The sequence below is a fragment of the Pimephales promelas genome, chromosome 19 (assembly GCF_988280905.1).
Source record: "Pimephales promelas chromosome 19, fPimPro1.hap1.1, whole genome shotgun sequence".
Taxonomy (NCBI): Eukaryota; Metazoa; Chordata; class Actinopteri; order Cypriniformes; family Leuciscidae; genus Pimephales; species Pimephales promelas.
In genome coordinates this window covers 29,601,638-29,615,687 of record NC_142787.1, presented here as the reverse complement: position 1 = coordinate 29,615,687, position 14,050 = coordinate 29,601,638, and the positions used below count along the sequence as shown (strand labels likewise).

Here is a 14,050-nt window from a genome sequence, read left to right as displayed (position 1 = left end):
GAACTACTCCTTTAACCCTCTAGGCCTCTTCGTTCAGAAAAGTCCGAACATTTTTACGTTTTGAATTTTACAACAAAAAAACAATTTCTTCATCGAAATGGGATGACACTTGGTGACATTTGCCGCATTAGCTATGTAAAAATACACACACACACACAAAAAAAATCACGAACATGATTCTTCACGCGTGGCTCCTTCGTCGGTCAGAAATGGCCGACATTGGAAATTAATGTGAAATAGGAAAACTCAGAGAATCTTTCAGTGGAACAAACTACAAATCAGCCACTGATCAGAAAAAAAAAACACACAGCAATAAAGAATCATTGCTATCCATTCCTTATTTTGTTAGTTTTTGTTACTAAATAACAAAAATTGTAATGATTGATTGTAATCATAATGCAAAACCTGACACTTATCTAACAAAAAATATCTAAACTTTGACAAAGTTCTTTTAAAATATCTAAATATATGTATCTAAATGCAAAACCTAATAAAACTAATAAATTATCTAAAAAAACAACCTCTGTCTATTTATACGGAGCGATACAGGTGGTTTATTTTAATTTTTAACGCATCCAGATGGTACTATATATTTTTTTTAAGGATTTTAAAAGCATTCACTCTATTTAAATGTGAAATATTGCATTTATTGAAAAATAATAAAAAATGAAATATTTGTAATATATATATATATATGTATATATTCTAATGGGAAAAAATAGCTCACGAGAATATTTTATAAATATTGCATACTATCATAAAATCCCCTCAAAATTGTAAATAATAATCAAAAATATTATTAAACAAATATATTACATTGATTTTTAGGCTTCAGTCACTTTTGACCGAGAAGGAGCCAAGTGTGACCCCTTAAACTAAGAGGTCCAGGGGGGTTAAGAGGTCCTTTCCCAACACCAGATGTGAACACAGGATGGCAACCATATTTTAGAGTTTATAATGTTATCATGACCGTTTTAGATTAATGAATTGTTTGAATGTAGTCGCCGCCATGATAATAGTCAGAAGACAGTCACGCACAAGGTTATTTATATCAGAACAAACATTACAATGTGCTGCAAAACCAGTGTATCATTTGCACTGGTTGGGCAGTTTTAGTCACTGTTCCTCATTCATGGTCTTGTTTTTTTTTTTTTTTTTTAAATACAGCACATGTTAGTAATGCTCATAAACATCTGTAACCCCTAAAAAGCAATAAAGTATTATGTTTTTCTGGTTTAGACTTTGTTACTTTCATCAATTATAGTGTTTTGTTTGATTCAAGAGTGTGAGAATATACGTATTCAAGGTGCTTTAATGTTTTTGAAAGAAGTCTCTCATGCTAACCAAAGCTTAAAATAACTCTTTTCTATTTCAATGTATTGTAAAATGATTCAGGAGATGGCCGACTACATGAACTGAACAGCTTTATGATGCATGAAAAGTGGTAACAAAACCAATGATCAATATAGGCACAATATAATGCACTAGGCCTCCATCCTTATTCAGGCCTAAAGAACTTTCCAACTACAGTTATGTTATTAATAACACCAAAAAATACCCACAACCTGTTCAGACTCTGCACATGATAGTAGACTGATAATAAGACAAAGTTCTTCATGTTAAAACTCCAGGGTTGTTTTGTGTATTTCATTTTGAGGTGTTTGAGTCTGTGTGAGTGTTATTGATGCCATGTAACGCTTACGGCGATTTGCTCTGTAGACCTCCAGCCGCTGGGCCTCTGCAATGGGGTCTTCCAGAGCTCCTTCCCACCTCAAGCTGTCCTGTCCAGGGTGGGTCAGATCAGATTTGTCCTCCTCAGTTGGAGCCAAAGCCACTTCTGATACTACCTTGGGGTTTTTGGATTTGCTGCTCTTTCGTTCTTTGGCTTTGGCATGACCTTTGCCCTGAGCATCACTTATCTCTCCGTTGGTCCACTGCTCTGTCTGTAGTTTCTCTGGAGGGAGGATGGATAAAAATATATATTATTTCATTGGTAGCCCTGAAAAATTACCATTCCTGTGCATTGAGTACCAAAAAAATACCTAAACATCCTTAAAGGGATGTGTATGCACAAACTGGTGTGAGGGGATGTGATATTTTTAGGTCAAACCGTACTTGTCTGTTAGTCATATAATAGAGGTCTATGGTCACCACCTCAAAGGCTGTGGTTCAAGAGGCTTAAAGGCAAACATATTCATACTAAAAGCAAAAAACTTTATCATGTTTTCCATTAGCTAACGTTACTTGCTTAGCATTTATTGCATCAATGACCAGGTTCAGTTTTTAAAACCAACTCCTTACCTGAATCCTTAGTTTGGTTGATACAATTCCTCGACTTCTTTTTCTCCTTTGTTGTGTCTTTCCTTTTCTTTTTGCTCTCTTTCATTGTGGCAGTCAAAGGTGGGACGTGAAATCCCTTTTTATCTGAAATCTCCTGCCGCGTGTTTGTTGTTTGAGAAGCACCTTTAATCCGTTTTTCTCTTAACGAAGCCATTACTCGCGGCTTTCCCAGCACTTTAAAACGAGAACATTGCTTGTAAAGACTTTGAATATACTTTAAATACAAATTTCGTTTTAATGAGCATTAAAAAGAGATATTATTTCATCAACAGCCATAAACGACAGAACTCGGCGTTCTATCAAAGTGAAGGTCGTTTGAGCGTGATGACGCATCTCCATGGAAACCGAACTCCTCCCATGTGCCCAAAGGGAATGGGGGAAAAGCCAACGGTTTTATATTTTCCACATTTATAGACCATAAGAGCACTTGCAATGGAGTAACAACACGCATAATATATTTAATCATCACTAATTTTATTCAACTGTATACGAAAGAATAAATACATATCTGCTTTTGGCTCAACAAGGCCATCAGTGCTGAGCAGCCAAACTTAGTGACAGCAATAAAGGTTACAGAAGGGAACCATAAAGAGAACTACCATCCAAACATTTTTTAAATGACATTTTATTAACAGACGCAGACCTTTGTGGCACTATAAATATTGGTTTGTTATATACATTTTTTAAAAACAATTAATAAATAAACACTTGTTTTGTTTGCAAAATTTCGCATACAAGCCACTTTTGAAGCCTCTAGTAACTCCAAATCTCTAAAAAAAATATTGACTTTAATGAAGTACATATTTAAAGTGAAATATGTAAAGCGAAAAAGTGAAAATGAAATAGAATAAAATAACTTTGTGTAAAGTGAAAATAAAATAGAATAAAATAACTTTGGGGGCGGTTAAGTAAACTTTTACATGTACAGATGATTGGCTAAAAAAACGAATCGTCTATGAGCAGGAGACGTTTTAATTGGTTGGAACCGGTTTAGTCCCGCCCCCTGTCTTGTGAGTCGAGGCTTACCGTTGGCTGAAGTTGAAGTCAGTCATAATCTACGGAAGTCAGTCGTCATAGCGAACCCTTGACGTCGCAGATCCAGTGGCCAGCTGTTACTAATCGCGTCACTCCCTTTGCCAGCTGATCGCAGACGCCGGTAAACGTGAGAGCGAGAGGAGAAAACGTAGGAATCTCTTTACATGCGAGGTGAGCGTTTGAATCCATCAACTTTTCAGACATTACCCACAGATCCGTAGTGAATCTAATCCGCAGCCTGCTTCGAGATAAAACAGCTTTATTCGCTTCGGGGAAAGGCGAGGCAGTTCACTTAGGTGGGGCTGAAAAAATCCGCTTCTGGGGTATAACGTTACGAACGCTTTTTCTTTTCGCCATAAAAAACCCCCGAAAGATTAGCTATAATATTAGAACAGGCCATCATCGAATATGTTGGACGCCGGGCGGAGGTCATTACATAAGTTTCATTCCATTATACCGGCCAAACTTCCAGCCTACTAAAGCCTTAACTCGAGGACGCAAGCCGGTGTCAGTGTAATCTGTGTGTGTGTTTGTAAAGTTATTTCAAGAAAAATGTAATCCAAAGACATGTTGAGCAAATATAAGATAGTTATTCAGTACAATCACGTCAGTCCTTTTTTTATTGCTGCATAGATGCCAACGTGTCTGCTAAAGTGTGTTTCCTCATTTGGTTGGGTAAGAACATTTCTTATGTAATTCATTCACCTCTGATGAGGAAATCTATGTAGCAGATTGTGCTCGAAATTTGACGTTACAATCGGTTTTGCTGGTTAGGAAGTGACGTAACAAACTATATAGGCCTATATATAATGTTTTAATACGTCACATACTCAATACTGTAGTTTTTTGTGTATTTTAAGTATAACACATACATATACATATTATTATTAGTCTAACAGAATTGTATTTATAGTAGTAATCATTGCATAATATGTGCCCTTTTTATCCTGTGATACTATAAGTTAGTTACCTTCAACTTGTTCTTGGTAATGCAATAACCTTTGAATGTCAATGAATGTACTGGAATGGTTCACCATTTTATTTTATTTTTTGTTGTTTGTCAATGAAATCTACATAAGAACGTTGTTTTTAAGCTATATTTAAAACATAGACATGTAGAGAGCAGAGCAGGCCTCAAATGCTGAGTATTTTCCAAGACGTCACTCTGACGAAGCATATCAGCAAAAGACCTTGACAAGACGCTCTACGTGACATTTATGTATCTGTGGCTCTATATTATTGGTTTTATTTTCTGCTAGGTTAGTATAGCAAGTCAACACTTTTTAACCAGGCGTCTAAAAATAGACAGCTCGTCTGAAAGTCACAGTACCATAATGCAGGTACAGAGAGCAAACTTGGCTGCCTTTTTCTCATGTATGAGGAATCAGGTTATAGACCCGGGCTGTACTTCACCCTGTTGTGGATCTGAATCATCATCTGTAATAAAAAATTGACGCAACCACATTTCTTTATATGGATGATCTCAATGGTGAAGTACGTGTGCACCATAATGGTTATTATGATGAGATGCCATCAAGCAAGATAATTATTCGCATTCAAAGACCTTAACTGATCTTTTCTTGGATGAAAAGGAATACACGTTTTTAAATACACAAGGCATGTTTCTGTATTGAGGGCAGTGCATTAAAATGGCCACCATTTGCCCTATCTGCAAAATCCATGGCAAGTCAGTACTCGGTCACATCTGATTCAGCCTCGGGCTTTGCAGTGCGATGTGAGTGTTTCTTTCCGCCCTTAAACGGCAAAGAGCAATGGATAAATCTTCCCACCCTGTTCCTCAGTTCACGCACACACTAACTGATTCAGTCCTTTGTGTGCTCATAGATATCACTTTGTCAGCCCTGAGGAAAGATATCAGCATTAGCACAAAGTAAGAGTTTAACTGTATGCTTGTGTATGCCTACTGATCATGTTGGCTGAAGATAAGCAATTTAATTGTTTGTTCTTGTGCGAACGCTTTAGATACCGAGGGTCGAACACGTCTTGGTACCAGAAGACACTTTTTGTATTAACAATGTAGGCTAGTGTGTTAGCACTTAGCAGTAGCGAGCTGACCTTAATGTTTCCCTTTTCCATTCACGCACTGCAGCTTGTGTACACCCAGACCAGATCAATAGATCGACTGGTGACAGGGGAACGAGACGAGCGTGTTCAGATATTCAAACACTGTCAGTACAGTTCTTTTAGGCTAATTTGCTAGTCCTGTTGCGACTCCCCTGCATATTTCTTTATCTGAAATCAACTATTCATTTCATTTAGGTGATTCATATAGCATGTAGTGAGTCCAAAGTTTTGAGATATATATATATATATATATATATATATATATATATTACACACTAATAAGAACTAATACTAGAAATAATTAACTGATTTTGTTACAAAGAGTAGAGGCCACAAACTAGTCATGTCATGAATTTTTTTTTGCAAAACTCATTATTTTTGTATAAATAAAATTCACAAAATTTTAAATTTGAGGCACTAAAAAATTGTATTCCTTTTCACACAAATTATGATTACATGGGCAGATTATTGGTTAATAAAGAATTACACAAGACTATATTATGACCTCAAAACAGTTTTTCTAGAGCTGCTCGATTCTGGATATATTGAATCTCAATTTTTTTGTTTTATCACGATTTTCCCATGTCAGATTTTGAACAGACTACTAAACCAAATAAGGAGTTTACTAGAGGTTCTGTCAAATCTTAATTGCTATTATTTAATAAGGTTTTATTTGTAGGAATTATTAAAAAAAAAAAATTGTTTTATTGCTGGATGAAACAGTGTTTTTTTGAATGAATCTCGAATGACAAATACATTTAAGTTGCCACCTACTGGTGAAACGATATAATGACACAATCTTTATTTCAAGCGCAAAGTTACTTTCAAAAGGCTTCTGTAGACTGAATCTGAGCTATAAACTTATCTCGATACTTCTGTAATGATTTTACTTCATCCACGGTTTAATACACAAGGCGAATCATTGAATCATTTAGGAATAACATCACGTAGGTGTTTTAATCGGAATCACGATCTTTTAATAATGAATCGTGCAGCTTTTACTTTTACCATAGTGCCTGATGTTTATCACATAACCAGCTCCATATGTCTTTTCTAACATTGTAAACTTGCTCTCGCATGGTACAAAACGAGTCGCAATAAAAGATGGCCTGGTTGCTTTAGTAAATGTGTTTTTATCGCGCATTTGCTTTTAACGCCGTCGGTTTGGTTTAGAGTAGGTGGTTATCTTTAAACACCTTACAGATTATCTTTAATAGTTATATGGAAACACAAAAGGTGATATTTTGTAGAATGTTCATGCTGCTCTGTTTGAAATAATGTAAGTGGATGGGGACCAACCTCAAAGTGTGCATGACAGACTGAAAGTCTTAAGTTTTAATAAAATGGTCACCATTTAATCTCATTATATGGAAAGGGGAAGCATGGTCGTTCTTATAAAGATCTTGTTTTGTGTTCCACAGATGAATAAAAATCATATGGGTTTCAAAAGACATGGGGTGAGTAAATGATGATTTTTTTTTTTTGGTGAATTGTGCCTTCAAGCTGCCAACGTGAGAATGAAACATTTGAGTTATGCGTAATATTCAAACTGTTTATCGTGTTTGTGATTGTTCTGTGCATCATAGATCATAGACATTATGTCTGAAATGTGCTCTCAAGGCCTTACCTTGTCCTCTGGCCTCCACCCCGAATGCCTGCTGATTCATGTCTGCGTGTCTGCGCCGGCTTGCTGGATGGGGGAGGGTGGAATGAATGAACGAGGGACACGGAGAACTGAGAAAGAATGGTAGATGATTACCAAACGCAGCTCAGGGAGGGAGGGAAGCAAGATGGAAAGTGCGAGAAACCTAAATCTTTGTCGTAGTTAGCATGATTCAGCATGCCACTTATTTATTTCCTTGTGCGATGGGAAATGTATGTAAACTGGAATGTTCTGCGAGTTTATCTCAGCATTTCTTGTTGGGAATGACAGGCGTTCTTTGTGAAACTCGAGCATCATGATTGCCAAAATTGTTGCGTTCGATTAAATTCAGTGATGCTTCACAAATGTGCAGCCGCTTATGTGGAAGGAACATGAAATTGTTCAGATGCACTGACTGAAACCACTAGAGCCCATAAATAATGGGAATCTTAAAGTATAAATGTCAATTTCTTACCTACAAGTTCCATGATGTCAAATAAGATTCAATTGTAGTTAAGCTTAAAGGGGTATTGTAATCTAATATTGTCATTTAACTGCATGTTCTAAACCTGTACGGCTGACTGACTGACTGAGCACAAAAGAAAACATTTTGAAGAATGTTGTTAGCCAGCCATATTTGGTGACCATTGACTTTCATTGTAAGAACGAACAAAAACAAAAAAAAGTCATACAGGTTTGGAATGACATGAGTCTAAGTAAATTATGAGATAATATATGTTTGGGTGAACGAACACTATTACATGAGCTTAGACTAAATATTCGTAATATTTAATATTAATCAGCCCTTAACAGTAGAAATGGTTGCTTACCCTAATTCTAAAAAAAAAATTATTTAAAACCCTAAAAATAAATATCTATATTAGGGCTGTGCAAAAGGTAATTGCGATTAATCGCATCCAAAATAAAAGTCTGTTTACTGTTTACATAATATATATGTGTTTGTGCTGTATATAATTATTTTGTATATATAAATACCTATGCATGCATATATTTAAGAATTATTTGCGCTTAAATTCTGTATATATTTATAAATACATAATCTATGTTATATAAATATTTTATAGATGAATAACACATTTTCTTAAATATATACATGCATGTGTGTGTTTATATATACAAAATAATTATATAAAGCACACACAAATATATTATGTAAACACAGAATTTTATTTTGGATGTCGCAATTTTTTTAATCGCAATTAATTTTTGCACAGACCTTATATATATATATATATAGTAAAATATATTATAGATTTTACTTATTTATATAGATTTTACTTATTAAATAGTAATGCATTTTAATTGTGTTTATTTTTTAATGATTTAATTTTTTTTGAACTCTTTAATCTACTTAAGTAAAGTAACAATAATACCGGGAAATTACATAGTTATGAAAACAAAAACATAATACCATAAATTAATGTTCAACAAGTTCATTTCAACCAAATGTATCACGTATTTTACATTACGTTTGAAAGGCATAACATTTTACTGAATTGAAAAATATTCAAAATGATATTGCACTGACCCGTGAACTGGTCAGAAACACTCAGGACAAGCTGGCCTTTCTTCTTATTGAACCAGTGAAGTGTTTTTCATTTTGATGGTTCTTTGTTCTGTCACAGGAAATGACTGATGTGACGCGTTCTCCTCATGCATGCTGTAATTACAGGGAGAACATGAAGGAAAACTGCTCATGACAAATGTGTGTTAGTGGAACATATCTTGCATTATTTGTGAAAAGTAAATAATGTTTTTATCTTCTAGGATTGTAGTGGATTCTGATGAATGAATATTGGCTGACCTACCGCAGTTCTTCCCTGGCAAACTTTATGAGCCTGTCCTGACGCTAAAGCTGCCAGCTGAAGAACTGTTGTGGTCAGCTCTACCCAGCATGCACCACTTCATTTTGAGACTGCTGTGGATTCTGGATCATCTCTGTTTGTAGATATTTGATGGATGATATTTTATGTTGAAGGAGAAAATATTTCTTAGTGAAAAAATAAATAGTCAATAAATGTTTGGTAAATGTTACCAAGCTGGAAATTCAGGATGTTTTTTTTTTCTTAAACTTATTTCAGTTTTTGGAGGAGAGTAATATTAAACTAACTGAAAAATGAGTTTTATAATATATATTTGAAGTATTCTGGATATTTTGCATGACAGCCATCATTAAAAATAATATTCTGTACATTTTAGCCTTTGCAACAGCTGCTGGCTCCAGCCATACAACTAAAGGGGGAACTTGCATGTGTCCAATAAACTGAAGTCTCTAGTTACCATGGTGCTTATTGTCTCATTCACATTAGCTCACAATTTTGAATCTGTTTGAACATGGGATAAGGGTACAGTGCACATACTACATCTGAATGATTTGTGGTTCAGGCAGCAGCATTAGTGATGCACGGAGACCACTGAATCACTGTCTGGCTTCAACAGGCTGACTCAAAGCCATTGTTTATTAGGAATATTATGAGGATTTTTATTTTTTTTTCTGAGGGAGAGTGTGGCTTTTGGTAATGATTAGTGCCAGATGTGTGTTGACTTCACTGACTTTGCTTTTTTAGTGGAATGTTACAAATGACTTGGTAATAGTCCCCAAAATGGATTTGGTAATGACATTAAAGTTTAAAATGTTTGTTTTGCTTGTCTAAATGATGAATCGGCATATATATTAATATAAATTTCATGAGCTACTTTGATTCACACAGTCACAATTTATTATTGGTGGGCAGATCGAGGCTTCGTGAAACACCGACACTACGGTGACCCCTAGTGGCCAGAACAGTGTAATGCAACAAAAAACTCAGGCCAAACATGCATAAAAACCTAAACACCTTTGACAAATCTGTTGCAATTTTTTTTATTTAAAAGTAAAATATTTCAAATGCAATTATCTAATCATATTAGATTATCAAGTGTCTATTTTATCAATCGTCAGGGTTTGTTGAATGGCTCAGCTCAACAGGGCAATACGAGACTATTAACTACCATTATTAATTTTGATTATACTGATTAAAACGTCTACAAATGTATAAAACTGATCAGAGATCAGGTAAAACCAACAAATACTTGTTAATTGGTTTTCAGTGACGACTCATAATCATGATTCATGGGTTGGCAGAAGTCATCGCCCCCCAGCGGTGAACCATTGAAATTTGAGGGTTTTTTTGTTTTTGTTTTTTTAGTTATTATTACATGCTTGAAAAGAAACAACAACAACAACAACAAAAAAAAAAACCCTTCAGCAATTATCGTCATTGTCATATCATAATACTGAAATTTCGAAACAGCTATGACGTAATGAAGCCTGGTTTACTGAAATCACGTGATACACGCTCCGAACCATTGATTCAGGACAAAAGAGTCGTGGATTCGAAGCGGTGTTTTGAAATTGCAATCACTAAAATTTATATTTGTACCCCAAACTAATTGAAATTATGTAAGCACATAAGCGTTTATATCAACAGGGTTGATTTTAAAAACAGCTTAAATTAGACTATTTTTGTGAATTCTTTATTAAAAATGTCTGTGTAGGTTTTGCTATATCTGTCTGTAAACAAAATCACACTGACAATTTCAGACAAGATAGAATCACATGTAAAATCGAGCTTTTAACTGAAAGGTTAAACTAAACGTTTATTTTTCATAGGAATGCTATACATTACTAGGCCTAAATAGTGGGGTTATCTCCATAGACAGTAAAAGAAATGGACACAGCGAACCCATAGATTTCAACAGAGAAAGTTGGAAGGTTTCCAATGGAAAGTATATTTACTGTCTGATTCGTTTCCCTATCTCAGAATTAGTAAATATGTTAATAAATGACTTCAGCATCTATTTAGGGGCGGGGGGACGCTTCAGAGAGCATTTGAATCTGATGAGAAGCTGAGGTGCAGGTGATTGGCAGAAATAAAACATAGGTACATTTTGAATGCTTATATCTTCTAAATGTAATGTTTTGGAGCACACTACCTTATGGATAACCCATAGGATAACATCAAACAAAAAAAAAACTTCAATTTTGATTTCAAGGGGACTTTAACTCGTTTTTTTTGTATTAGGATGCAAAGGTAATTTAATTTACGATGGTTTACGATGATGATAACCGTTTAATCGCGTCATCAGTCTATGAAAAGGGACCAAGGGATGCGCTTGAACTTAACTGGACTGAAGGACGCAGGACGAGTATTGTTGTATTATGTTAATGTTTATTTTCTTCAATTCAAGCGTTTAAAAAAAACAACAACAAATAAAAAAATAAATAAAGGATGCGCGTGTGTGAGTCAGTCCACCAATCAGATGAGCCGGTGGGGCGTCCTCCTCACAAATGCCCGAAGCAAACTGTTTGATTTACTCCAAGTGTCTAGATTCACTTCTCCAGACAGTGATGCGAGTGGTAAATACTGATGAAGTGGATGGACGTCCAATAATAGGTGTGCTCGAGCTGCTCTGCGAACAGTTTGATTAAATAAAATCTTATGCTGACAAATTAGTAAGAGTTTAGGCTAAATTTTATGTTGTTTTTACACAAAGGAGATTTATTCTGTAAGAGATGGCTATAAATACGGACGCCCGTCACGCGACACAAGTCCTGCGCGAGAGCGCCGCGCTGCAGTCCACCGATTTCGGAGATACTCAGAAACTTCTTGACATCTCAGACAAAGGGCTGAAGAGAGAATTAAACCACAACGCCTCTGATACACACCTCGTTGCGTCTCTTGCCTCGGACAAGAACGAACAGACTGATGAAAACATTTACTCAGTGCCCTGCTCCCCATCGCGGGTCAGTTTCAGCCGCGCGCCATCGCCCACGCCCGGAGAGCGCGAGCCATGCAGCTTCATGTGGGTGGCCGTGATCTCCTGCTTCTGCCCGGCCGTTCCCATAAACCTGTTCGCGCTTTATTTCGCGCACGTGGTGAGTATTGCCAACGTTTAAATAAGGTTACTTGTGGCATTTAAATGTTTAAATTACGTTTAGAGTTTCAGTAATAACTCAGAATGCAGAGAGAGAAAGTAAGAAGAAACACTTGTTTGATTTTCTGTTTAGGGCTGTGGCTCTTGGGGCGCCTGATAGTTCATAATGTGACTCATGGGGCCACCAACTGTTCAATTGATCATAAAGCTTACTTATTTATGGTTTTCTTTCTGTTTAATTCAGTCTCGGTCCATGATACAAGCAAAAGATTATGATGGGGGCAGAAGACTTGGGCGTCTTGCTTTGTTGCTTAGTGTTGTTTCCATTGTTGTGGGTCTGGCAATAGTCCTTTATCTGGTGATTACAGGTAAACCACCTCTCTTTTTCTCTACACACACTGCACCGTCACGTCACGAACTTCAAAACTATGAAAACGGTCAATAATACAATCAGAATTCTATACTAATATATAACTATTGTCCATAACTAAGTTGAAATGAGATAATTGCTTCTGCACACTTAAATGTCTCTCATTTCCTTTTCTCTCTCCCAGAGATTGACTAGTCATGGACATCCTACATCCAAAATTGATGTAAACGGGTATTGGAGTCGAAGAAGATGAATGATAAATGCCATGTGAACACTTTCAAAAAACAAAGCTAGATTATACATTTATGTAATATACAGTAGTAAATTTGTTTTTAGTTTTTTTTTCTCTTGATGGCTTTCAGCCATTTCTTTTTCTGTTTTGGCAAATTAAGCTTTTTGGATTATGATGTTTAAGCACAAAATTAATTTTGCAATAAATCTTAAAAAAAAGAAGCATTTTCAGTATTATTTTCTACATAAAACAATCAGCTGCACAATTTTAAATTCCATACATTTTAACTCTTTCAAATAAGAATGATTCCTATGCAAATTTAAAACTACATTTTTTTTTATTTATTTTTATTCTATAGTACATTATGCTAATGTATGCATGTTGCAATGAGAATATGACATCTGTTCTGAAGCTGGTGCATACAAAAGCACATTTAATTATTGTAATATGCATTGCATTTTATGTAATCTGTTTAAAAGGACAGTTTACCTAAAAATTAATTTTCTGTCATTATTTACTCACCATTATGTCATTCTGATGAATTCTTAAAGTATTTTTATTCATTTTGATGCATAGCCATATGTAAGATCGCAAGAATGCAAGAGGGAGGTATGCAGTGGAGATATAAGTATATCTATAAAGAGGGATAAAGACTTTAAAGAGGGAGGTATAAGAGCTGGGTATAACAAAAAATATGTATTGAGGCTGAACAAGGGCTATATTCAACCAAGAGCACATGCATGTCTGAAAAAAACAAAACGACAGGTGCATTCAAATTGTGCAAATTAGCTAAAACGGTGCCATATTTTTGCACGTTATAAATTCAACTGAATATACTCAATTGTTTAGTTCAAGTTATTTTTGCAGATTGTTTCCATTCGCATAGAAAAAAAAACATGATGTATTCTGTTTTTACAAGGATAAAATGAGGTGTGGTTATTTCATTTAAAGAAGTACATCCTGTTCTGCCGTCAGCCATCCAGCCGCCAGAGCAATGCAGATCAGAGGAAGCACGTCTGGTAATTGATATCCTCGTCACATAAGTGCATTCCTTTCGTCTTTACATTTACTCATTATTGGCCTCAAAGGGAGGTTATTATTATTAGTCTAATTAATATTATTTTATGTTTTACGTCTTTTGATGTTGTTCCTGGTTTTGACACGGATGCGGGATGTCTAGCACACAAAGATGTTTATAGCATAGCAAGCATCTATTTTCCAAACCCACAGAACTTCTGCTTTCTTCCGGCTCATAAATAATCTAAACCTCCACTAATGGCTGTGTTCAGATGGGGATAGTTAGAACGATAAAAGCTCGTAAATGGGTTCGATGCAGAGGCCAATATCACAGAGCAATATAGGCTATGTACTAGTGTGTATTACAGTATTTGCCTTTAAAACATACTAA

At 35.5% G+C, this 14,050-nt stretch overlaps 2 protein-coding genes and 1 long non-coding RNA gene across 5 annotated transcripts; 2 read left to right on the top strand and 1 right to left on the bottom strand.

The window, feature by feature from the left end:
* Window positions 1-6: 6 nt before the first annotated feature.
* Window positions 7-2,709, bottom strand: LOC120482488 (uncharacterized). Its single transcript, XM_039676856.2, has 2 exons — window positions 2,302-2,709; window positions 7-1,954 (listed from the first exon to the last, which is right to left on the bottom strand). Exons 1-2 carry the CDS (start codon window positions 2,492-2,494, stop codon window positions 1,620-1,622), a joined length of 528 nt encoding a protein of 175 aa, XP_039532790.2. The 5' UTR covers window positions 2,495-2,709; the 3' UTR covers window positions 7-1,619.
* A 742-nt stretch (window positions 2,710-3,451) lies between these two features.
* LOC148970835 (uncharacterized) lies at window positions 3,452-9,403 on the top strand. Of its 2 annotated transcripts, none has more exons than XR_016147548.1 (3): window positions 3,452-3,546; window positions 6,882-6,917; window positions 8,891-9,403. It is a non-coding gene; the product is annotated as an uncharacterized LOC148970835 (long non-coding RNA). The 2 variants fall into 2 exon arrangements; XR_016147549.1 differs by lacking the exon at window positions 8,891-9,403 and adding an exon at window positions 7,047-7,184.
* A 973-nt stretch (window positions 9,404-10,376) lies between these two features.
* Window positions 10,377-12,682, top strand: trarg1b (trafficking regulator of GLUT4 (SLC2A4) 1b). 2 transcript variants are annotated; one of them, XM_039676855.2, is made up of 3 exons: window positions 10,379-12,041; window positions 12,285-12,408; window positions 12,595-12,682. In XM_039676855.2, exons 1-3 carry the CDS (start codon window positions 11,679-11,681, stop codon window positions 12,603-12,605), a joined length of 498 nt encoding a protein of 165 aa, XP_039532789.1. In that variant the 5' UTR covers window positions 10,379-11,678; the 3' UTR covers window positions 12,606-12,682. The 2 variants fall into 2 exon arrangements, with proteins under 2 accessions (XP_088980007.1, XP_039532789.1); XM_089123881.1 differs by having other exon boundaries at window positions 10,377-12,041; window positions 12,285-12,682.
* Window positions 12,683-14,050: the final 1,368 nt, after the last annotated feature.